The sequence below is a fragment of the Aythya marila genome (genome assembly GCF_965140915.1).
Source record: "Aythya marila genome assembly, contig: HAP1_HAP1_SCAFFOLD_173, whole genome shotgun sequence".
NCBI classification, from domain to species: Eukaryota; Metazoa; Chordata; class Aves; order Anseriformes; family Anatidae; genus Aythya; species Aythya marila.
In genome coordinates, this window is record NW_028137021.1 from 393,244 (window position 1) to 418,928 (window position 25,685).

At 54.4% G+C, this 25,685-nt stretch overlaps 1 protein-coding gene across 1 annotated transcript in view; it reads left to right on the top strand.

Moving 5' to 3' along the window:
* Positions 1–7,935: 7,935 nt before the first annotated feature.
* Positions 7,936–25,685, top strand: part of LOC309891234 (ATPase family AAA domain-containing protein 2-like) — a gene marked incomplete at both ends in the record, with an annotated part of 195,863 nt that continues 178,113 nt past the window's right edge. Inside the window, 2 exons of the mRNA XM_082785608.1 lie at positions 7,936–8,050; positions 9,492–9,579. Of these exons, the coding sequence (XP_082641734.1) occupies positions 7,936–8,050; positions 9,492–9,579 (203 nt within the window). The remainder of the gene's footprint in view (positions 8,051–9,491; positions 9,580–25,685) is intronic.

Sequence of the window (25,685 nt, forward strand, 5' to 3'; positions counted from 1 at the left end):
AGGTAAGTGTCTGGCTGCAGGGCCATGCAGCTGCAGGTCCTGGAAGGCTCTCCTCCTGGGTCTTGCTTATGGGAGGGCAGTGAGCAATGCAGTAGGCTTTGAGACTGCTGCTGGGTTGCACTGCAACATGAGGAAGTCTGGCAGAAACCACTTGGATTGCCATATCCCAGCTGCCCCTGGTCTTTCACAAGCAGGGTGGCCAAACCTCCTCCAGACACTGCAGTGGGATACTGGGACACCCCAGCTTGTGAATATCCAACTCTCTCTGTGGGGTGTTCTCCTGGGCTGCATGTTCCTCTCCGTCAGGTCTTACCTCTCTCATGGCATACTTGTGTTATCCAGGATCCTGAAAGAGAAGACACCTCCATGCTAAGGCGCTCTCCATGCTGCTGGATGGCTGTCTGTGGGCAGCTGGAGTGAGGCCTCGGCACCCCCGGCTAGGAGGGAAGAGCTGAGATTCTGATCAGGTATACCAGAAATGAGGTGAGGATTCTGTGCAGCCTCACTTCGACTGGGGCTTCTCTGCTCTCAGCTGTCTCCACTTTCATCTTGGAAAAACACGGAAGTGTGATCATCGTCCTAAGAATTATAGGGCTAACTACTAGAAAATAAAGCAAAGAATTTACACCTTGCTCTACAGTGTTTTCAGAAGAGTTGCTTGTAACAACACTGCAAAGCTCATTGATCTGATAAGTGGATTGCACTTGAGTTTCCCCCACGTTCCTGCTTTCCTTTGCTGCACAGCAGGAAGGACTCCTCTGCAGCCCAAACCAGCCCCTGCTCCCAGTGCCACTCTCAGTCAGCCCCAGCCACAGCTCAAGCAAGAGAGCTGCAGAAAGGTTTTCCTGCAGAGAGAGAGGCTCAAGCTGGAGGGTGCTTTTAGACTTGAAATAGGTTTTCCTCAGAGAGGTTTTCTGATTTTGCTCTACATACTCCTCCTTAACAGAAAACTGTGTTCAATGTCAGACAATGCCCAACATCAGCTCTGTGAGTGAGTTCCTTCTGCTGGCATTTGCAGACATGTGGGAGCTGCAGCTCCTGCACTTTGCGCTCTTCCTGGGCATCTACCAGGCTGCCCTCCTGGGCAACGGACTCATCCTCACTGCCGTAGCCTGCGACCACCGCCTGCACACCCCCATGTACTTCTTCCTCCTCAACCTCGCCCTCCTTGACCTGGGCTGCATCTCCACCACTCTGCCCAAAGCCATGGCCAATTCTCTCTGAGACACCAGGACCATCTCCTATCAAGGCTGTGCTGCACAGGTCTTTATATTTGTCATCTTGATTACAGCAGAGTTTTATATTCTCACCATCATGGCCTACGACCGCTACGTTGCCATCTGCAAGCCCCTGCATTACGGGAGCCTCCTGGGCAGCAGAGCTTGTGCCACCATGGTAGCAGCTGCCTGTGGCAGTGGCTTTCTCCATGGTGACCTGCACACAGCCAGTACATTTTCCCTGCCCCTCTGCCACGGCAATGCTGTGGACCAGTTCTTCTGTGAAATCCCCCAGATCCTCAAGCTTTCCTGCTCAAATGCCTACATAAGAGAATTTGAGCTACTTGTTTTCAGTTTTTCTTTACTCTTCAGTTCTTTTGTTTTCATTGTGTTATCCTATGTGCAGATTTTCAGGGCAGTGCTGAAGATGCCCTCTGAGCAGGGCAGGCACAAAGCCTTTTCCACATGCCTCCCTCACCTGGCCGTGGTCTCCCTCTTTGTCAGCACTGTCCTGTTTGCCCACCTGAAGTCCCCCTCCATCTCTTTCCCATCCCTTGACCTTGTGGTGACAGTTCTGTACTCAGTGGTGTCTCCAGCAGTGAACCTCATCATCTACAGCATGAGGAACCAGGAACTCAAGGATGCCTTGAGGAAACTGATGACCTGATAAGACCTGATAATCTTTTTTAAAAAAAAAAAAAAAAAAAGAAGCCCATTGTCTTCTGCATATGACTCATAAAGCATTGCAGGAACAAGGTTATCTTTTGGTCATTTTTCATACTCTGGAGAGTGCCATCACAAGCTCAGAGCTGTGGTGTGTACGGGCAGGGGGTTCAGCAATGACTGAGTAGGCCATTGCTCATTGTTCACTTGCTCTTCGGGGGATAGGATTTCCCAGAAGAGCAGGGCCTGATGTATGTGCATGGAAGACATGGAAAGAGAAACCCAATGCTGGTTCCAGCAGGCACATCATATGTGTGTGGAGAGATGAACACGAAGGAGCACAAAGGCCATCAGCTATTCCTAGAAGTCTCATGAAGGCCAGCTGGACAGATAGTGTCACAAAACCAAGTAACGTCCCCTGGGAAGCCACCTGAAGGCAGCTCTGGGATGTGCTTCCTTGAACGTCTCTGTGCCCATTCCTCATGCCTTGGGGTATCTCGGAGGAGGGCAGAGCAGGGTGAGGCACCGCAGGGCTGAGGTGCCTCCCAGCCTCTGGCAGTGGCTGCAGGAGCCAAAGGGACACTGCAGGCACTGCAGTGCACTGCATGTGGATGTGCAAGGCAGGGACCTGTGTCTCCCAACAGCCCCATGTGTATGAGGAGCATGGGAGGCCAGCTCAGACATAGGCACCTCACAGAGCCCTGACGCTGCCCTGTGTGACTCCAGAAACAACCCCTGTTGTCCCTGTGAGATTTCTGTCATGCCTCTTGCACAGATTCAATGCACATGCTCCTCTCCTCCATGTCACACTACCATGACTTTCTGGACTGGGCTTTCTGTCAGAGGTTTGGCTCAGAGATTTCTGGGGACTTGGAAAAGGCAGGCATCAAAAGCATCTTATGGAATGACAGTAAATAAATAATTAAATAAAAGGGCGAGGAGAATTGCAACTGTCACCTCTGCTCCTGCTGACATGATGGGGAAAGTCCTGCCACAGCCATCTTCAGGTATGTGGCATAAAAAATAAAGAAATTGCTGAAGCAGTAGGGAAGGGGAAAGAAGGCAATGTGGTGAACCTGGACTTTATCAAGGCCTTTGCCATGGTCTTCTGGAGTCTCCCTTTAGCCAGACTGGTGATATTTGGACTGAAGAAAGGGATGATGATGTGAGGGGGAGGGTGGCTGGACACTAGTGGTACAAAGTCCTCCTGCCACCCAGATACCAGCAGCACCCCTCAGTGATGGGCACTTGGATCAACAACATTGACCCTCTTTTTTATCTCCCTTTATGATGACACGGAGTACATTTTCAGCTCAATTGTGGCTAATGCCAAGCTAGGAGGACTCCTTGAGCAACTTCACCTTGCACAGAGCACAATACTATGTGGGCTGCTGCAGGGCAAGTTAACTCCATCCCTGTCAGACCCAGTACAAGCAGACACTCGATTGCCATGCCGACTGTGAGATCCCCTCTGCCTACATACCCAGTAGGACCCTTACAGGAAGAAGACCTGGCTATAGATCGTCATGTTCCTTCTTGGTGGTAAGGAACTGGACAGGCTTGAGAGGTTGCTTGCGGGAATCTCATGAGACTCCTACCTGCTCTCATGAGACACCACCTGGAGTACTGCGTTCAGCTCTGGGGCTCCCAGTACAAGAATGACTTGAAGCTATTAGAGTCAGTCCAGACAAGGACTACAAGGATGATCAAGGGGCTGGAGCACCTCTCCTATTAAAACAGGCTGAGGGAGTTGGGGTTGTTCAGCCTGGAGAAGGCTCTGAGGAGACCTTATAGCATCCATCCAGTACTTAAAGTGGGCCAACAGAAAAGCTGGGGAGAGACTTTTACTCAGGGTGTGCACTGATAGGACAAGGGGAATGGCTTTAAACTTAAAGAGGGTAGATTTAGAGTGGGTAGTCAGATGAAATTCTTGATTTGGAGGTGAGGCACTGGAACTGGTGCTGTGGGTCCAGAGGTCACCCAGAGGGAGTTTGGATCAGCCCACACCCTTGTGTTTGAAGGAACAGCTGGCAGGAGTGGAGAGGCGTCACGGAAATCATGGCAATACAGGAGTGAGAGCAAGGTGGGGAAGAGAAGTGCCTGTCTGCAGCCTTCAGAGAGGTGTGGGACGGCATAGGAAAGTCTGCAGAGGAGAAGGCAGAGGGCTTTGACAAGGATGGAAGGCTGTAGCAGCACTGACACCTTTGTCCCCTTGGCCATGGCTTATGAGGAGACATGTTATACTTGCAATAAATGACTGAGTCCCAAATAGGATTGCAATTAAAGTTTACAATTTATTAAAGGAATAGAGGCAAGGAAACAGCACTGGGTGTGCCGGGAGTCTCTGATCCACCAAGACACACACCTATTACATCAGGTGGCTGGTTTTTATGCTCCTAGGCTAATACATATTCTACACCACTTTTTGGAAAAGGCAGGGTTATTATAATTAGTTTCCCAGGATCCAAACCACCCCATGTGCGCATGCTTATCGGTCTCCAGTGGTTCCTCTGAGGGGTCGCTCGTACTGAAGGCTCATAGTCTTCCTTCCAGGCTTTGTCCTTCGATTGTTCTTCATCTTCCCCCCTTCTTCTTATTTGGTCATATCTTAGCTGGATATCAGAGACCCGTGCAGCGCCACATGCAATAGTTAGCAGTTATTTTGAAACCCCTTTGTTCTCTTATCCCAGATATCAGAGACTTGTCCCATGGAAAAGTCAGCAGTTTTTGGAAACTCCTTTGTTCTCTTATCCCCTAGACCCGAGTCTCACGATTTACCCTTCAAACCCTCTATTGACACAAACTTCTAGACTCTGTTTCACTTAGACATGTGGTTATCCAAGGGTATGTAAGACAGAAAGTCACATTCATCATACCATGCAGCCCTAGCATTGTTCCATATTGACACGAGTCAGATGAACATATTTCACATACTCATGGCATTCGGACAATGTATTCTCCTTTCAACCATGTGAAAACGCTGGATGGTGTCATAATACTGTCCTTCACATGATATTATCGGCATTGTCCCCTACCCCACAGACTCCAGGAAGAGCCCTGAGTGAGACATGGAGGTGCTGGGGGTGCAGGATCTCCCCTCCCAGTGGCTGGGGTCAGGCCTTGGCCTTCTGCTTCGGCAAAACAAACCGAGACTTTTCTCAGCACAGTGTCTTTGACTGTCTGTAATCAGGGCCTCTAGTTATCTGCTGTAACAGTTCCCATGCGAGGCTTTCATAGTAACAGACTAGAATGGCCAACAGAGTGTAGAGAATAGAGCAGTCTAATACTACGGAATAGAGTAGCCAGCAGAGGTGAGACAGGTACTTTAATATAATGAAAGCCATCAGAAAGCTGATCCCAGTTAGATGACTGATATGGGGAGGTCAGGAGTAACCTGGCCAGGACATATGTGAGATTTGGGGGAGGGAAGAGAAAAGAGGAGGAGCTCAGAAGCTTACCTTTGCAGAGGTAAGAGGGTTCATGTCATGTTGAGGCTGCTGTAACACTGACTTCAAACAGTCTTGTAGGGCCTATAAACTATTTTCAACAGTAACAATAATCCCTAAACCTAAACATTACACAAACACCCTGACAGGACTCCACTATTGTAATGCAGAAATCAAAGTATCACGTGAAGAAAAACTCAGCCCATAGCCCCTTTCCCTTACATTTACTCTCTTGCTCACCTGAATCACTGCCCCTAACACTAACATTAAATTGCTCTATTTCATCCTAGACTTCTTGACAGATGTAAACAAAACCCTTAAGCATAATGTGTGCCCATACCCTAACCAGAGACCTGACACCACAAGCAGAACACAAAACGCTCCATCTAAAACTTTGCTTAATCTCTAACCCAGAAAGGTCAAATCTAGTCCCTAGGAGAGTAGAGAGAGGTCAGCTCTACCTCAGGATCTCCTGCCCCAGCAGGAGGAATGTGACTGTGGCAGGGACTGTGAGGTCCCTTCTGCCTCTGCACTTGATAGGGCAGCAGCAGGAACGTGTCACGGAAAGGGACTGTGAGGTCACTTCTGTCTGAAGCTGACAGGTCACCCTTACCTTCTCCCTCGGATCTGTACTTTTGTGTGGACATGTGCCAGTGGCCCTGCTAGGCCAGCAGAAGGCACCTGGTTGGCATGCTGACTGTGGGATCCCCTCTGCCTACAAACCCAGGAGGATCCAGACAGAAAGAAGGCCCCCATATGGGTTGTCCTGTCCCTTCTGCTTGAGTCCATGACTGCACAGCAGGAGGCACAAGGCTTGGCTGTGTGTAGCCACGAAGCTGCAAGGCCAGCAGTAGGCCCATGGCATGGAAGATGCTGCTGAGGTGACTTCTGTCTGGTTGGCTGCCAGGCCGCAAGGAGCCTGATGGGTTGGGATGCCTCTTCAGGAGTGGTTTCCACCCTGATGGAGCTTCCTTTGATATTAGCAAAGAAGAGGAGAGAATAAGCTGCCACAGAATGCAATATGGAAGGTTGGCACTGGCCTCGACGAGGAAGAAATGCTGGGATGAGAGCAAGGTGGTAAACAGAGATGGGTTTCTGCAGACTTCAAGAAAATAGGGCAAAGTGTGGGACAGCATTGGAAAGCTTGCAGAGGAGAAGGCAGAGGGTGCTGGCAAGAATGGAAAGCCCCAACAGCCCTGAATTTTTTTCCCCTTGTCTAGAGCTTATGAGGTGATGAGATGTAGTCATTACAGTGGGGCCTCCTTCCTTCCTTGCAATCCTTGCAGAGGCTGGAAGGTGTCATTCCAGTGTTCTTCTCATGGCATCACGCTGCCCAGAACATCCCACAGATCGCCAGGAAGAGCCCTGAGCCAGACACGGGGTACAAGATCTCCCCTCCAGCAGCTGGTGGCAGGCCTTGAATCTTCTGCTTCACTAAAAGAAGCCAAGACATTTCTCAGCATAGCGCTTTGTCTGTCTGTAATCATGGCCTCCAATTATCTGTCCTAGCAAGGCCCTGGGGAGGCTTCATTAGTAACAGCCCTCAGTGGGGCCCATTAATACTCCAAGTCACTTCAACTTTTGTGCCTCCTGACTTGACATGCTCAAGCGGTTACATCACTCTCCTCTCAGTACCTGAGCTTCAGAGACTGAGCACCAAAATACACCATGGACCTCATTAAAATGGAGAAACTCCCAACATCTCTACCACAGTTTTCTTAAAGACTTCAGGATTTGTTCAGCTAATTGCAGAGCTTGCATGATGTAGTTAAAGAAGAAGATTTCAAAAAGCACCTAATAAAAACTTCTTGTTTCAAAGTCTGAATTTTGCTGCATTTCAGTTTTGAGCATTGTTCTCCTATTGCTGTTCATCCAGGGTGACTTCTTTGGAGACCTCTATCAGGAGAAAAAGCAGAGTCTGGAGGTCTTACACCTCCACTGCCAGCAGTGGTCTTTGTCCCTGTAACTGCAGCTCAGCCCAGCACATGAAACCCTTTCTAAGAAAAGTCAGGTGTTCTTTGGGAACAAAATAAATAATAAAATAAAATAAAATAAAATAAAATAAAATAAAATAAAATAAAATAAAATAAAATAAAATAAAATAAAATAAAATAAAATAAAATAAAATAAAATAAAATTGAAATAACCATTGGAATCTGAGAAATTCTGCTTGAATATTAGTAAACACCTGGACATCCATGGTCTCTCATGGGTCTTCTGTGGAAAACTCTGGAAGAAAAGTAAAGAAAATATTTCTTCAAGTGGCTGTAGTTGTACCCACAAGCTAGGCCTCTTTTGGGAAATTGTCCCCTTCCAGTCACAGAAACATAAACTGAGTAATGTGAAAAGACCTGCCCAGTCAATAGAGTAGGGCAAAGTCATGCTTCCTGTGCTATAGATGCAGAAGGCAAAAAGAATTGCATTTTGCCTTATACTGCTCAAGGATGTGTAAACCAGGTCATGCATCTTTACCTTAGTACTGACAAGTCCATCACTAAACCACACTACCAAGTTCTACAACTACACCTTGGCTCTCCAGTCAATGAACCAGCTCATGGATGGCAATCAGGGAGTCCCGGTTAGCATGGTGCTACCTCAGGTGCGCCACCATGGTAGCCATTGGCACCTGCTGTTCTTCAACCCTCAGCAAACCCACAACAGAAGGATTCTGTGGAAGGCCAAGCAAGGTAGACAACTGTTTAAGATCCTCCATCTTAAAGGCAGGTATGCCAAAGCCCCAGCGGTAGTGCCCTCTTGGAACTTTGAAGTTCCCTCTCCTGAAACAGTCTATGCTGAGAATGCACAGGCCAGTCCCAATGGGGTGTTTTTGCCATTCCTTCCCAGTTAGACTCCCTTCAGCCTCCAGACAGTTAACTGCTGGGATCCCCTTGTCACTCCAGAAATATAGGTGGGTTCTACCTCTTTAAGTCTTGATGGCATTAGGGTACACTGTGTAGAGCCTGAGACATTTGTGGGTGTGATGTGCCAGAAAAACACCAGGAGAAGCATCCCAAGGGGTGGTGCTGCTGGTGAGGACACGTTTGTGCCAGCAGCATGAGTGGGCAGCAGCTGTGCGCAGGTGAGGGGAGGCCAGGAAGTGCATGCCAAGAGCGCTCCTGCCAGCAGAGACAAGGCCGGGCCGAAGCCAAGGGGAGAGGCAGGTCCAGGGCAGGGGGCTTCAAGGGCCATGCTGAGCTCCCTGCCCCAGCAGCAGCCGCACTGGCCCTCAGCAGATGTGCTGGCTGGCACACACGGGGAGGTGCTGGCGTGCATCAGAGAGCAGCAAGGAGGGCGCTGGAGAGGGCCGGGGCGAGGTGGGTGGCAGAGCCCCATGCAGGGGCTGGCTGGGGGTCCCCTCTGCTGCAGCCACCGCACGAAGTATGGCAGGAGGAGGGCAGGCAGGGCTCATGGCCATGGGGCAGATCCTGGCCCTGGACGCTCTATGAGCGCCTTGCAGCTCCTGACAGGCTGCAGTGAGGTGCCCCTCAGCCTTCCTTCCTGTGCTCCCAGGGCACATGGCTGCCTCCTGCCCAGCTCACTGCCCTCCAAGAACGTCTGACAGTGCTGCTTCCCAAGCTGGGCCTTGCCCAGCATTAGTCCCCTGCAGGGGCAGAAAATGGCCCTTGTCTTCATGACTTTTCATGGTGTTCCTTTTGGTACATGCTCTTCTCATCCTTTATCTCTTTTACTGAATAAAGAGGCCTAGGAGAACTTTTTGGTACAGAGTACTACAGAAAAAAACATCGAGTCCCTCAGCCACATCTCTGCTTTTCCCCCACATTGCAGCTGGTTTCTTCATTCTACAACCTCTGCTGTACCTGAAGAGAAATTATGAGAAACAAGACTCACAGAAAATGATTACCTGCTGGTTATTTTATTTGGTTAATTACAAAGCTTACCAGCACCTGTAAATGAGGTCTTTGGGTTAAAAAACAAGAAAGACAACAACAACAAAAGGTTGAAGAAATGAGATGGAGAAAAATATTTTTATTGGACTAGTATTGCAAAGAATGAAAAGCAATTTTGAAATACATGAACAAAGGTGTTTCTGCCTTGTCCAGGTTTATGTGAGGAAGATGTGCAGGCACCTCATTGATGGGGAAATACTGTAGATTAGAATAACATCCTCAGTGCCTCCTTTAGCTCCTTGTTCCTCGTGCTGTAGGTGAGGGTTTCGCTGCTGGAGGCAACACCGAGTATAGAAGTGAAACCGCCAGGCCCAGGGATAGGGAGGTGGTGGAGGGAGGCTTCAGGTAGGCAACCGTGGCAGTGATGCTATGCAGGGAGACCACGGCCAGGTGAGGGAGGCATGTGGAAAAGGCTTTGTGCTGGCCCTGCTCAGAGGGCATCCTCAGCACAGCCCTGACAACCTGCACATAGGACAGAGCACAATGAAAACAAAACATCCAAATGCTAAAAAGACACTGAACGCAAGTACCCCAACTTCCCTGAGGTAGGGATCTGAGCTGGAGGGCTTGAGTTGAGCTTTGAGGAGAGCCTGAGGAGAGCTTTGACTCAAAACAGAGCACTTTGACATGAAACAGCATATCTTTACACTTGCTGAGCACTCTTCTCAGCACTCTTCTCATCCTAATCCAAAACATAGCACCCTTCCTGCACCTGGGGCGCAATAACCCCAAGCAGAGCTACAGGCTGGGAGAGGAATGGTTGGAGAGCTGCCAGGCAGAGAAGGACCTGGGAGTGATGGTGGATAGTCAGCTGAATATGAGCCAGCAGTGTGCTCAGGTGGCCAAGAAGGCCAACGGCATCCTGGCTTGTATCAGAAACAGTGTGACCAGCAGGGCTAGGGAGGTGATCGTCCCCCTGTACTCGGCTCTGGTGAGGCCGCACCTCGAGTACTGTGTTCAGTTTTGGGCCCCTCGCTACAAGAAGGACATCGAGGTGCTTGAGCGGGTGCAGAGAAGGGCGACGAAGCTGGTGAGGGGCCTGGAGAACAAGTCCTACGAGGAGTGGCTGAGGGAGCTGGGCTTGTTCAGCCTGGAGAAGAGGAGGCTCAGGGGCGACCTTATCGCTCTCTATAGGTACCTCAAGGGAGGCTGTAGTGAGGTGGGGGTTGGTCTGTTCTCCCACGTGCCTGGTGACAGGACGAGGGGGAATGGGCTTAAGTTGAGCCAGGGGAGTTTTAGGTTAGATGTTAGGAAGAACTTCTTTACCGAAAGGGTTGTGAGGCATTGGAACAGGCTGCCCAAGGAAGTGGTGGAGTCACCATCCCTGGAAGCCTTCAAAAGACGTTTAGATGTAGAGCTTAGGGATATGGTTTAGTGGGGACTGCTAGGGTTAGATCAGAGGTTGGACTCGATGATCTTGAGGTCTCTTCCAACCTAGAAATTCTGTGATTCTGTGATTCCACCTACTAGGAGGAAAATGAACTCTGTCCTAACTGAAACCAGGACAAGGGTGCACTCTATTCCATCATCCAGGCCACTGACAAATAACTTGAACAGGACTGGACTCAGTGTAGGTCCCTGGGAGACACTGCTGGCTACAGGCCTTCAACTAGACTCTGTTCCACTAAGCACGACCCTCTGAACTCTGCCATCCAGCCAGCTCACATCCCACCTCACCGACCACTCCTCCATCTCACACTTCCTGAGCTAGCCTATGAGGATGTTATGGGAGACTGAAAGCCTTGCTGAAGTCAAAGTAGACAACATCTGCTGCTCTCCCCTCACCCACTCAGCTAGTCATTCCATCATAGAAGCCTGTCAAGTTGGTGAAGCATGGTTTCCCTTGGTGAACCTATGCTGACTACTCCTGATCACCTTCTTCTCTTCCACATGCTGGAGATGACCTCCAGGATGAGCTGTTCCATTGCCTTTCCAGGGATGGAGGTGAGGCTGACCAGCCTGTAGTTGCCTGGGTCCTCCTTCTTGCCCTTGCTGAAGACCGGTATGACATGAGCTTTCTTCCAGTCTTCAGGCAGCTCTCCTGTTCTCCATGACCTTTCAAAAATGATTGGCCAGCAGTAACATCTGCCAGCTCCCTCAGAACTCATGGATGTATCCCATCGGGGTCCATGGATCTGTGGCTGTCAGGTTTGCCTAAGAGATCTCTGACCTGATCCTCTTCAACCAAGGGAAAGTCCTCATTTCTCCAGATTTCCTCCCTTGTCCTGAAGGTCAGAGATTCTGGAGGGCTGCTCTTAGCAGTGAAGACTGAAGCAAAGAAAGCATTCAGTAATTCTGCCTTCTCTGTATCCTTTGTCACCAGGTCACCCACCTCGTTAAGCAGTTGGCCCACATTTTCCTTCCTCTTCCTTCTGCTATTGATGTATTTGAAAAAGACCTTTTCTCAGACAATGGCCCTATATTCTTCCCAAGTGGCTTGTCCCTTTTTTCCACATTATGTATACATCCTTCTTCCATTTAAGTCACTCCAGGATCTCCTTGATCATTCAAGCAGGTCTCCTGCCCTCTTTGACATTTTGCTCACAGGAATACATATTTTTTGAGCTTGGAGGACTTGGGGGTCAGTGCACTATCGCTGCCGGTGCACCATTGTGGCAGCCATCAGCACCTGCTCTTCAGCTCTCAGCAACCCCACAACAGGAGGGTCCTGTGTGAGACCAGGCAAGGTAGACAACTATTTGATGTTCTCTATATTCATGGCAGTTATGCCAACAGAACTATGGTACTCTTTTGTTTAGTTGTTTGCCCTTGGAAAAAGCCAGAAACGCAGTCTGGAGGCATATCATTAGGGTTACCCAATGATGTTCACATCACTCAAGAGCTATCATGACCAGCCCGAAAGAAAGAAGGGGAAGGTGCCATGCCTTGTTCCCTCCACCAAGTGGATTCATGAGCGTCGTACCAGTAACACCTCAAATAATATTTATTGGTGCATATTTAGGGAAAGCATCACAAACCCATATTTGCTTTCCTAGTGGTAACTTAGTAGTTTCTTGCAATATGTAGTTGCTTTACAGGGAAGGGTTGTACTGGGTCTGGCTGGAATGTTAACTTTCCCTGCAGCAGCCCATACAGTGCTGTGCTCTGCACTTGTAGCTGGAACAGCAGTGTTATCACACCAGTGTTCTGTCTACTGCTGAGCAGTGCTGGCACAGCATCAGGCCTCTCTCTAACCCTCCTAGGGGATGGGCAAAAAGTGAGAAGAGAAACATCACTAGGGCAGCCGACCTCAACCAACCAAAGGGATATTCCATACCATGTGATGTCACACTCAGCAATAAAAGGTGGAAACAGGAAGAAGAGGGGAGGGGTGGGCTCTCATTCTGAAAATGTCAGTCCTCCTCCTGAACACCGGCTACATGCGTTGTGGCCCTGCTTCAAGGACGTGGTCAAGCACCACTCATTTGTGGGAAGTAGAGAGTAATTTCTTTCCTCTGCACTTCCACATAGGCTTCATCTGTTTTATTTGTTTGTCTTCCTCCCTTTTCCTTTCCCTTTTTATTTCCCTTTAGTTAAATTGTTTAGTTCATAATAATCCTTCTTTAATTATTATTTCCCTTTAATTAAATTATCCTTATCTCAACCCGTGAGTTGTTCTTTGCTTTACTTCTCCCCCTCCTCATCTAAAGAGGGAGAGTGAGAGAGCGGTTGTGGTGTTTAGCAGCCCAGCACGGTAAAACCACCACAAGGGTTTGTAGCAATTTGTAATACAGACATTCATGAAAACAGAGCAACGAGGTGTCCGTGTCCTTGTGTACTATGGAATCCTACCAACCTACTGCTGTGATCCATGGGCGAGCTGACCCTCCTAGGTCCTGACCGTTGATACTGTGATGCCCTTGGAGAGGTCCTCAGAGCTGCAGGAGCAACCACGGACCTGGGGCTTGGTGACATCCCTTTGCTGCAGAGAACAGAATCAACCACAGGGGCTGGACGCTTCAGATGCTGGAGTGACAAGAAACTGTCTTTTTTTCTGCTCAGGTCTGCTGCCTCCTCGCACACAGCCAGGCCTGTGGCTCATCTCCCTGTGGAGGACAAGGAGGCAAAGCTCTGCTGGTGCCCAAGTAAGAGAAAAATACTCCACCTGTGGAAGGGCAGGGCTGGCAGGGAGGTGGCACAGGACAGGCACTGGTCTCTTTCTTCTATTGCCACTCAGGGAGGCTTGAGACCGCAGGTGAGTGTCCATACTGCCCACAGGTGCCTGCAGTCCTGTATCCTGAGATCCATCTGCTCTCCTTCTGTACATAACATTTTTACTTTGTTTCTCACAGTTTGGGGGCTGCATTGGTGGACCTGGAACATGGCACTGAAAGGCTGTGTCTCCCACCGTGTTTTTTTTGGTGAGTTTTTCCTATTGCAGCAGCAGAGCAGCAGCTAATTGCTCCTGGAAGAAAACTGAAACAGCTTCTTCAGTGCATGTTTGAGCTCCTGGTTCCTCATGCTGTAGATGAGGGGGTTCACTGCTGGAGGTACCACTGAGTACAGAACTGCCACCACAAAGTCCAGGTATAGGGAGGAGGTGGCGGGGGGCTTCACACCGGCAAACACAATAATGCTGACAAACAGGGAGACTACCACAAGGTGAGGGAGGCATGTGGAAAAGGCTTTGTGCAGGCTCTGCTCAGCAGGGATCCTAAGCACGGCCCTGAAGATCTGCGCATAGGACAACACAATGAAAACAAAACAGCCAGCACCTAAACAAAAGCTAAATGCAATAAACCCAACTTCCCTGAGGTAGGCATCTGAGCAGGAGAGCTTGAGGATGTGGGGGACTTCACAGAAGAACTGGTCCAAAGCATTGCCTTGGCAAAGGGGCAGGGAAAATGTACTGGCTGTGTGCAGGACACCATGGAGAAAGCCACTGCCCCAGACAGCTGCTGCCATCTGGGCACAAGCTCTGCTGCCCAAGAGGCTCCCATAGTGCAGGGGCTTGCTGATGGCAACATAGCGGTCATAGGCCATGGTGGTGAGAACATAAAATTCTGCTGTAATCAGGAAGACTAATAGAAAGACCTGGGCAGCACACCCTTGATAGGAGATGGCCCTGGTGTCCCACAGAGAATTGGCCATGGCTTTGGGCAGAGTGGTGGAGATGCAGCCCAGGTCGAGGAGGGCGAGGTTGAGGAGGAAGAAGTACATGGGGGTGTGCAGGCGGTGGTCGCAGGCTATGGCAGTGAGGATGAGTCCGTTGCCCAGGAGGGCAGCCTGGTAGATGCCCAGGGAGAGCGCGAAGTGCAGGAGCTGCAGCTCCCACATGTCTGCGAATGCCAGCAGGAGGAACTCACTCACAGAGCTGATGTTGGGCATTTGCTGGTTCTGGACATGGACACTGCCAAATGAGAAAAATAAATAAATAAATAAATAAATAAATAAATAAATAAATAAATAAATAAATAAATCAATAAGGAGTGTTAGGAGTAAAGTCTGTGAGAAAAATTCAGTTAATTCCCAGTTAAAACCTTACATTTCCTGTTTCTAAGAGGACCTTTGTGTCTCCCTATCTGGAGCCCTGCTGTGTGCTTCCTGAGTGTCCTGTACACTGCAGCTTCCTCTCTCCATCAGCTCCCAGTGAGCCTGCTCTGCTGCATTCGAGGTTCCAAGAAGGAAGGTTCCTGGGAAGTGGCTCCCTCTGTTGAGTGAGGGGCGTTTGGCTGTGTGACTCTGTGTGCGTCTTCCCTGTTCAATACTCAGGAGACAAAATCAGCAGGTGGATCGTGCATGTCTGGCAGGGAGCATCTCCTCCTGCTTCACCCGCCGTTCACAGCACTCCTTGTCAGAATCAGACACCACCAGCTGCCATGCTGGGGAAGGGGGAGCAGCAGGCATGGGCAGGTAGGGCAGACCCAACCCAGTGCAGAAGCTGCGGTGTTGGTAAGGTAGAGGCTGTCCTCACAGACCTGTGCCATCTGGCTGGCACAGCCAGGAGAGGGACAAGAGCTCTGGCGTGGAAGAAGCATTTGGAATATGCTCCTTGTCATATGGTAGGAATTTGGGGGTAGGACCTCTGGGGAGCCAGGAGCTAGACTCGATGATCCTTGTGGGTCCCTTCCAACTCGGGATATTCTATGATTCTGTGATTCTGTGCCTTCTTCCATGGAGGAAGGTGGAAGGGGCCTGCAGCAAATGTGTCTACTTACACAGAGATTTAGGGTTCAGACACCCCATATTTTCAGCCCATAGGTTATATATGCCATGACAGAAACTGTGAAGGAGTTTCTGGGGAAGAGATGAGACCAGGGGCTGCTGCAAGGAAGGTGCCTGCACTGCAGGGAATGGCAGGGAGGGAGCAGCTCCCTCTCACTGCCTGCCAATGTCCCTGCTGCCTGCAGCTGTCCTGTCAACATCTCTTTGTCTGTCCCCATGTCTCCTCCTGTCCATGCTCACAGACCCCATCCCATCCTCTGCGTGCCCAGCTCTGTCCTGCAGACACCTCCCGGGGATGGGGACAGCTCTGGGGACATCCCCCTCTCAGTAGGTCCTAAAGAACGGTTCTAAAAACGCCCTGGAGCAGTCTGTAAGGAGAGAGAAGGGAAGGGACACTCTCAGGTTTGTCACTAACCTGTTTATGTCTCATTCCAATGCAATAGGAAGCTCCATTACCTGTGCAAACCCAACCATTCTCTTAACACAGCCTACCCCACAATCAGACTATGAAAGGGCAGGCAGAGAGTGCAGAAAGAGCCTTCTCTTTGCAGGCAGCACCTGCCCTGCCCTTCCTCTGCTCAAGCCCCTGGGCAGCTCGTCAGGCAGGCTGAATGCTGTGTCTGGCAGGCAGCAGAGGCCATGCCCTGGCACACAGCCCTTGGGGCACAGCAGGGACCCTGCTCTGCACCACAGCCCTGGGCACCCCTGCAGCTGCCCTGAAGCACCTTCTCCTCCACACCGCACAAGCCACATGAGACATCCTGGCAGCTCCTGGCCAGGCATAGACATCCCGCATCCAGAAGCCTTTTCCAGGAACCTCCCCTGCACTGTCCTGCAGCCAGATACTTACTGTGGGCAGAGCTGTGAAGGTTTCTCCTGCACTGAGCTCTCCCTCCAGGCTGCCTGGAATCCCTTTCTGCCTGGGTGCCTGTGGTCAGAGCCCCCAGTCCTGCTGCGCTGTGCAGAGGAGCTGCTCCTGGGCAGAGCTGTCTCTCTGCACCAGGGCCCTCTTGCCACGAGCTCTCTCTGTCCCAGGAGCCCGGCCCAGCTCAGCAGCACAGGCCCAGCCCAAGGCATTGGAATCACCCCTCTGGTAGCTTTGGTGATGAGCCCACAAACCTCAGGCACTCAGAGACAATTGAAGACATCTCTCCAGAAGTCCAAGTCAGAGGCAAGTTTCCTGCAGTGTCCCCCTGAGGGCCAGCACTGACACAGCCTCTCTTGGAGCTTGTTAGAGCAGAACACTGGAGGCAGTGAGGACAAGGAGACAAAGGCAATGTGAAGGTGACACTGAGGTGTAGACAAAGTGGATGTGTTTCACCAAGCACCAGGGCCAGGCCTTGACCTCCAGCCTCTGTGAAGGGAGATCTCTTCCCTTCACACACTGCTCAGGGCTCTTCCTGGGGCACTAGGAGATGAGGATGTGCATTGTCAAGTGCAGGAGAATGGTACGACCCCTTCCAGGTTCATGGGTGGGGACAAGGAGACAATGAGGCCCTGGTGCTTTAGCAATAAGCCGTCTCCTCATAGGCCTCAGTGACAGAGGCAACAGCCATAGCCATGTACACAAAGACTTTGGTTCTGTTCAGACTTTCAGCCTTCCATAGCCCTTGCTTCTCTCCAAACCAGGATATCACAGAATCACAGAATCACAGAATTTCTAGGTTGGAAGAGAACTCAAGATCATCGAGTCCAACCTCTGATCTAACACTAACAGTCCCCACTAAACCATATCCCTAAGCTCTACATCTAAACATCTTTTGAAGACTTCCAGGGATGGTGACTCCACCACTTCCTTGGGCAGCCTGTTCCAATGCCTCACAACCCTTTCGGTAAAGAAGTTCTTCCTAACATCTAACCTAAAACTCCCCTGGCTCAACTTAAGCCCATTCCCCCACGTCCTGTCACCAGGCACGTGGGAGAACAGACCAACCCCCACCTCGCTACAGCCTCCCTTGAGGTACCTATAGAGAGCGATAAGGTCGCCCCTGAGCCTCCTCTTCTCCAGGCTGAACAAGCCCAGCTCCCTCAGCCACTCCTCGTAGGACTTGTTCTCCAGGCCCCTCACCAGCTTCGTCGCCCTTCTCTGCACCCGCTCAAGCACCTCGATGTCCTTCTTGTAGCGAGGGGCCCAAAACTGAACACAGTACTCGAGGTGCGGCCTCACCAGAGCCGAGTACAGGGGGACGATCACCTCCCTAGCCCTGCTGGTCACACTGTTTCTGATACAAGCCAGGATGCCGTTGGCCTTCTTGGCCACCTGAGCACACTGCTGGCTCATATTCAGCTGACTATCCACCATCACTCCCAGGTCCTTCTCTGCCTGGCAGCTCTCCAACCATTCCTCTCCCAGCCTGTAGCTCTGCTTGGCGTTATTGCACCCCAGGTGCAGGACCCGGCACTTGGCCTTGTTGAACTTCATGCAGTTGACCTCAGCCCATCGGTGCAGCCTATCCAGATCCTCCTGCAGAGCTTTCCTACCCTCGAGCAGATCGACACACGCACCTAACTTGGTGTCATCTGCAAACTTACTGAGGGTGCACTCATTGCCCTCGTCCAGATCATCGATGAGGATATTAAAGAGGACCGGCCCCAGCACCGAGCCCTGGGGGACGCCACTAGTGACTGGCCTCCAACTGGACTTGGCTCCATTCACCACGACTCTTTGGGCCCAGCTATCCAGCCAGTTTCTAACCCAACGAAGCGTGCGCCAGTCCAAGCCAAGAGCAGCCAGTTTCTTGAGGAGAATGCTGTGGGAGACGGTGTCAAAAGCCTTGCTGAAGTCAAGGTAGACCACATCCACAGCCTTTCCCTCATCCACCCAGCGCGTCACTTTGTCATAGAAGGAGATCAGGTTCGTCAAGCAGGACCTGCCTTTCATAAACCCATGCTGACTAGGCCTGATCGCCTGCTTGCTTTACAAGTGCTGCATGATGACTCTCAGGAGGATCTGTTCCATGAGCTTCCCTGGCACTGAGGTCAAACTGACAGGCCTGTAGTTTCCCGGGTCTGCCCTCCGGCCCTTCTTGTAGATGGGCGTCACGTTTGCTAGCCGCCAGTCCACTGGGACCTCCCCCGATCGCCAGGACTGCTGATAAATGATGGATAGTGGCTTACCCAGCTCCTCTGCCAGTTCTCTCAGTACCCTTGGCTGGATCCCATCCGGTTCCATCGACTTGTGCACATCCAAGTGCCGTAGCAGGTCACCAACCAGTTCTTCATGGATAGTGAGGGCCACATCCTGCTCCCCACCCCCTTCCACCAGCTCAGGGTACTGAGTATCCAGAGAACAACCGGTATTGCTGCTAAAGACTGAGGCGAAGAAGGCATTGAGCACCTCCGCCTTTTCCTCATCTCTTGTAACTAGGTTTCCCCCCGCATCCAGTAAAGGATGGAGATTCTCCTTAGTCCTCCTTTTTGTGTTGATGTATTTATAGAAACATTTTTTGTTATCTTTAACAGCAGTAGCCAGATTGAGCTCCAGATGAGCTTTGGCCTTCCTAATTTTGTCCCTGCACAGCCTCGCAACATCCTTATAGTCCTCCCTAGTGGCCTGCCCACTTTTCCAAAGATTATAAACCCTCTTTTTTCTCCTAAGCTCAAGCCACAATTCTCTGTTCAGCCAGGCTGGTCTTCTTCCCCGCCAGCTCGTCTTTGGGCACGTGGGGACAGACCGTTTTGCGCCATTAAGATTTCCCTCTTGAAGAGCGCCCAGCCTTCCTGGACTCCTCTGCCCTTCAGAACCGCCTCCCAAGGGACTCCACCAACTAGTGTCCTGAGCAGCTCAAAGTCAGCCCTCCGAAAGTCCAATACAGCGGTTTTACTGGTCCCCTTCCTGGCCTCGCCTAGAATAGTGAACTCCACCATTGCGTGGTCACTCTGCCCAAGACAGCTCCCGACAATCACATCCTCCACCAGTCCTTCTCTGTTTGTGAAGAGAAGGTCTAGCGGGGCACCACCCCTGGTAGGTTCACTAACCAGCTGCGTCAGGAAGCTATCTTCCACGCTCTCCAGAAACCTCCTAGACTGCTTTCTCAGGGCTGTGTTGTGCTTCCAGGACATGTCAGGGAAGTTGAAGTCCCCCATGAGTACAAGAGCTGACGATTTCGCAACTTCTGTCAGCTGCCTGTAGAATTCCTCATCCGTCTCCTCATCCTGGTTCGGCGGTCTATAACAGACCCCGACCAGGACACTAGCCTTGTTGTCCCTGCCGATCCTAACCCAAAGGGACTCGACCTTGTCATTCCCAGCCTCGAGTTCTACAACCTCAAAAGACTCTCTAATATAGAGAGCCACACCACCACCCCTTCTGTGCTGCCTGTCCCTTCCAAAGAGCTTATAGCCAGGCATTGCAGCACTCCAGTCATGAGACTGGTCCCACCACGTCTCCGTGATGGCAACCAAGTCGTAGCCTGCCTGCTGCACGATGGCTTCCAGCTCCTCCTGTTTGTTACCCATGCTGCGTGCATTGATGTAGATGCACTTCAGCTGGGCCATTGCCTTATCCTCCGGCCTTGCCATTGTTCCCCCTGGCACAGCCCCAACAATCTTAGCTTCAGCCCCATCCCCCTTCCTACCTAGTTTAAAGCCCTCTCAATGAGCCCTGCCAGCTCCTGGCCCAGGATCCTTTTTCCCCTAAAAGATAGGGACCCGTCTGCGGCCATCAGGCCAGGTGCTGAGTAAAGTGCCCCATGATCAAAAAACCCAAGATTTCTGCGTTGGCACCAGCCCCGGAGCCACGTGTTTAACAGGTGGGCTTTCCGTGTCCTCTCTGTACCCCTCCCTGCCACCGCAGGGATGGATGAAAACACCACCTGCACTCCCGCTCCATCCACTAACCGACCCAGTCCCCTAAAGTCTCTTTTGATAGCCTTGAGGCTTCTCTCTTCGATGTTGTCACTGCCCGCCTGGACTATCAAAAGAGGGTAATAGTCAGAGGGGTGTACCAGGTTGGGAAGCTTCCTGGCAACGTCCCTGACCCTGACCCCAGGGAGGCAGCAGACTTCCCTACGAGTAGGGTCAGGCCAACAAATAGGGCCCTCTGTTCCCCTAAGAATCGAGTCTCCAACAACAATAACCCTTCTGTCTTTCTTGGTGGAGGCAGTCCTGAGGCGTGGAGTTGACCTCCTCACCCTAGGCATCCTCCTGGGAGCACTTGCTACCTCTTCCTCAGCAACTGGTCTGTCGAGCTCCAGGGCCTCAAACCTGTTGTATAAGGGCACCTGGGAATGCGGGGCTGGAAGGGGAGGGCGTCACCTGCGATGTCGAGCAGGGACCTGTTTCCATTCCTCCTCAGCTCCCAGATCCCCTCCCTCTGCCCGACGGCTACAGGGCAGGGGGTCCACCCCCATTTGAGGAGTCTCACCTCGGTACCTCCCCTTGAGGCCCTGCAGGGAGTTACTCCAGAAGTCTATCTCTCGCTCACACTCCCTGATGGCAGATTTAAAAAAAAGAAACAAAAAACAAACAAACAAAAAAACATCACAGCTGCTGCTGTGCCTGCTCTCTTCCTACTTTCTTGTGCTTTGCCCCTCCCCTTTACCACTTGATTGGGTTTGGGTGCTGGGCGGGGCCAAAAGGTATATGAGCCCCAGGCATGGCATTAGAGAGCTCATTCTGCCTGGGCTGCTCCTTGCAGTAAGTGCTTTGTTTTTCCTTCAGTCAGTTGCAGGGTTGTTTAGGCAGGCTGGAGTCTATGGATTTCTGGATTTTAAGTGCTTGGAATTCACTTAATAGAGGAATATTAAGTAGAGGCTGCTGGCTCACTGTTTTTTGGGGTGGGGGGATACTCTTCTGTTTTTGATCTATATGTTAATCTCTAGATGTATACACCCACATGTGTAACTCTCCAGAGGACTAAAACCAGCTTGATTGCATGGTACAAGAGGCTCAACCACGTAGGTGCAGTATTACCAAGAGACTGAGCAGGATCACCTTTTTCATCTGCAAAGGGTAATTCTGTGGCTACCTCTGTTGGAGCTGCTGTGCATTCATGGCCTTTTGGCATTTGTTGACTTTAGGGTGTTTGTTTATTTATTTTTTCTTCTACCTCTGGTCTCTGTGTTTGAGTTTTCTGTAAGGAGCTATACCGTTTGCATGTACATTGTGGATATGACCTTCTCTCTTTGTTTCTTGTAGCTCAGGGCATAGGCACGGAAACGTGAATGAGGCATGATGGTGAGTGGATGTCAGTGGGGACTCTGAGTTTTTTGGTGGACTGTGTTAGTCTGCTTCTAGAAACACCCCAGTTCTCTTGTCTGCAGTCTGCATTCTGTTGTGCTAAGTCATATAAATAAGAAACCACAGCTACTACTCCCCCTCTTCTGTTTTTTTTTTTTTTTGTATTTTCCCAGGTGATTGGCTTCAGGTTCCAGGTGGGACCTAATGGTAACTGAGTTGCAGGTATGCCATCAGAGAGCTCCTTCTGCCTGGGCTGCTCTTTGGGGTAAGTGCTTTGTTTTTCCTTCAGTCAGTTGCAGGGTTCTTTAGGTGGGTCAGAGTCTATGGACTGATGCATTTTCAAGTAGAAATGGGTACGCATGTCTTTTTTGGGTGGCAACTGGCAGGATCTGTCACAGTAAAGCAACCTAGTAGTAGGTGCTTCTATTGCATGCAGCTCTTCCTCAGGTGAGTAATTGTTATAGCAGTGTTACAGATAGTATGGTGATGTTACTTTGTGTGTTTGCTTTGTGGTTCTGGGTCCCTTATGATTTTGGCAGAATTACGGGGCTTTCTGTGAGTCTTTGCCTATATGTCAAATCTTACCAAAGCCACAACGTTGGTGGAAAAGTGATGGAGCATGGTTTAGGAGAAATGTGTCATGGAGGCTCCCTGTGTGAGCATGTATATGAAAAAGGCAGCAGTGGGCATGTAAGGGGTAGTCTGTTTCAGGTTTAGGGACAGTTTGTTATATTTTTGGATCTTTTGCTTGTGGGTTTACTTGTGGGTTGAGTCTTTAGATCTTGTAGCCTTCTAGGCTTTAAGTGCTTGGAATTCACATATTCCAAGGGCACGTTGCGGCGCGGCGCCGCCCGGGCACGTTGCGGCGCGGCGCCGCCCGGGCACGTTGCGGCGCGGCGCCGCCCGGGCACGTTGCGGCGCGGCGCCGCCCGGGCACGTTGCGGCGCGGCGCCGCCCGGGCACGTTGCGGCGCGGCGCCGCCCGGGCACGTTGCGGCGCGGCGCCGCCCGGGCACGTTGCGGCGCGGCGCCGCCCGGGCACGTTGCGGCGCGGCGCCGCCCGGGCACGTTGCGGCGCGGCGCCGCCCGGGCACGTTGCGGCGCGGCGCCGCCCGGGCACGTTGCGGCGCGGCGCCGCCCGGGCACGTTGCGGCGCGGCGCCGCCCGGGCACGTTGCGGCGCGGCGCCGCCCGGGCACGTTGCGGCGCGGCGCCGCCCGGGCACGTTGCGGCGCGGCGCCGCCCGGGCACGTTGCGGCGCGGCGCCGCCCGGGCACGTTGCGGCGCGGCGCCGCCCGGGCACGTTGCGGCGCGGCGCCGCCCGGGCACGTTGCGGCGCGGCGCCGCCCGGGCACGTTGCGGCGCGGCGCCGCCCGGGCACGTTGCGGCGCGGCGCCGCCCGGGCACGTTGCGGCGCGGCGCCGCCCGGGCACGTTGCGGCGCGGCGCCGCCCGGGCACGTTGCGGCGCGGCGCCGCCCGGGCACGTTGCGGCGCGGCGCCGCCCGGGCACGTTGCGGCGCGGCGCCGCCCGGGCACGTTGCGGCGCGGCGCCGCCCGGGCACGTTGCGGCGCGGCGCCGCCCGGGCACGTTGCGGCGCGGCGCCGCCCGGGCACGTTGCGGCGCGGCGCCGCCCGGGCACGTTGCGGCGCGGCGCCGCCCGGGCACGTTGCGGCGCGGCGCCGCCCGGGCACGTTGCGGCGCGGCGCCGCCCGGGCACGTTGCGGCGCGGCGCCGCCCGGGCACGTTGCGGCGCGGCGCCGCCCGGGCACGTTGCGGCGCGGCGCCGCCCGGGCACGTTGCGGCGCGGCGCCGCCCGGGCACGTTGCGGCGCGGCGCCGCCCGGGCACGTTGCGGCGCGGCGCCGCCCGGGCACGTTGCGGCGCGGCGCCGCCCGGGCACGTTGCGGCGCGGCGCCGCCCGGGCACGTTGCGGCGCGGCGCCGCCCGGGCACGTTGCGGCGCGGCGCCGCCCGGGCACGTTGCGGCGCGGCGCCGCCCGGGCACGTTGCGGCGCGGCGCCGCCCGGGCACGTTGCGGCGCGGCGCCGCCCGGGCACGTTGCGGCGCGGCGCCGCCCGGGCACGTTGCGGCGCGGCGCCGCCCGGGCACGTTGCGGCGCGGCGCCGCCCGGGCACGTTGCGGCGCGGCGCCGCCCGGGCACGTTGCGGCGCGGCGCCGCCCGGGCACGTTGCGGCGCGGCGCCGCCCGGGCACGTTGCGGCGCGGCGCCGCCCGGGCACGTTGCGGCGCGGCGCCGCCCGGGCACGTTGCGGCGCGGCGCCGCCCGGGCACGTTGCGGCGCGGCGCCGCCCGGGCACGTTGCGGCGCGGCGCCGCCCGGGCACGTTGCGGCGCGGCGCCGCCCGGGCACGTTGCGGCGCGGCGCCGCCCGGGCACGTTGCGGCGCGGCGCCGCCCGGGCACGTTGCGGCGCGGCGCCGCCCGGGCACGTTGCGGCGCGGCGCCGCCCGGGCACGTTGCGGCGCGGCGCCGCCCGGGCACGTTGCGGCGCGGCGCCGCCCGGGCACGTTGCGGCGCGGCGCCGCCCGGGCACGTTGCGGCGCGGCGCCGCCCGGGCACGTTGCGGCGCGGCGCCGCCCGGGCACGTTGCGGCGCGGCGCCGCCCGGGCACGTTGCGGCGCGGCGCCGCCCGGGCACGTTGCGGCGCGGCGCCGCCCGGGCACGTTGCGGCGCGGCGCCGCCCGGGCACGTTGCGGCGCGGCGCCGCCCGGGCACGTTGCGGCGCGGCGCCGCCCGGGCACGTTGCGGCGCGGCGCCGCCCGGGCACGTTGCGGCGCGGCGCCGCCCGGGCACGTTGCGGCGCGGCGCCGCCCGGGCACGTTGCGGCGCGGCGCCGCCCGGGCACGTTGCGGCGCGGCGCCGCCCGGGCACGTTGCGGCGCGGCGCCGCCCGGGCACGTTGCGGCGCGGCGCCGCCCGGGCACGTTGCGGCGCGGCGCCGCCCGGGCACGTTGCGGCGCGGCGCCGCCCGGGCACGTTGCGGCGCGGCGCCGCCCGGGCACGTTGCGGCGCGGCGCCGCCCGGGCACGTTGCGGCGCGGCGCCGCCCGGGCACGTTGCGGCGCGGCGCCGCCCGGGCACGTTGCGGCGCGGCGCCGCCCGGGCACGTTGCGGCGCGGCGCCGCCCGGGCACGTTGCGGCGCGGCGCCGCCCGGGCACGTTGCGGCGCGGCGCCGCCCGGGCACGTTGCGGCGCGGCGCCGCCCGGGCACGTTGCGGCGCGGCGCCGCCCGGGCACGTTGCGGCGCGGCGCCGCCCGGGCACGTTGCGGCGCGGCGCCGCCCGGGCACGTTGCGGCGCGGCGCCGCCCGGGCACGTTGCGGCGCGGCGCCGCCCGGGCACGTTGCGGCGCGGCGCCGCCCGGGCACGTTGCGGCGCGGCGCCGCCCGGGCACGTTGCGGCGCGGCGCCGCCCGGGCACGTTGCGGCGCGGCGCCGCCCGGGCACGTTGCGGCGCGGCGCCGCCCGGGCACGTTGCGGCGCGGCGCCGCCCGGGCACGTTTCTCAGGTGGAGCTGTTGAGCAGGTGAGGTAAAGGAGCTGGGAACAGAGAGGTATTGCACAACTGTTTGTTCCATCAGTAGTAGTCAGCGTTGTGGAGTAGGTGCGTATTAGGGCTGGCATGCTAGTGAATGCTGGTTCTCTGCGTTTACTGATGGGGATGAGCCTGTTTAAACTAATTCTAGTTGAGAAAGTTTCAGTTACTAGCTTGGTGATATTGTAAATCCCTTATTAAAACCTGCAGAAAAAGCAAAAGGGGATTCGTGCTTCTAGAATCACCAGAGATATCTTGTCTGCTCTCTGCATGCTTTTGAGATAAAGTTGATTTTAAAAAAGAAATAAAAAACAACAGCTGCTTTTCTTGCTCTCTTCCTACTTTGTTGTGCTTTGCCCCTCCCCTTTCCCAGCTGGTTTGGTTTGGGTGCTGGGCGGGGCCAGAAGGTATATGAGCCCCAGGCATGGCATCAGAGAGCTCCCTCTGCCTGGGCTGCTCTTTGGGGTCAGTGCTTTGTTTTTCCTTCAGTCAGTTGCAGGGTTGTTTAGGCAGGTTGGAGTCTATGAATTTCTGGATTTCTAAGTGGTTGGAATTCTAGA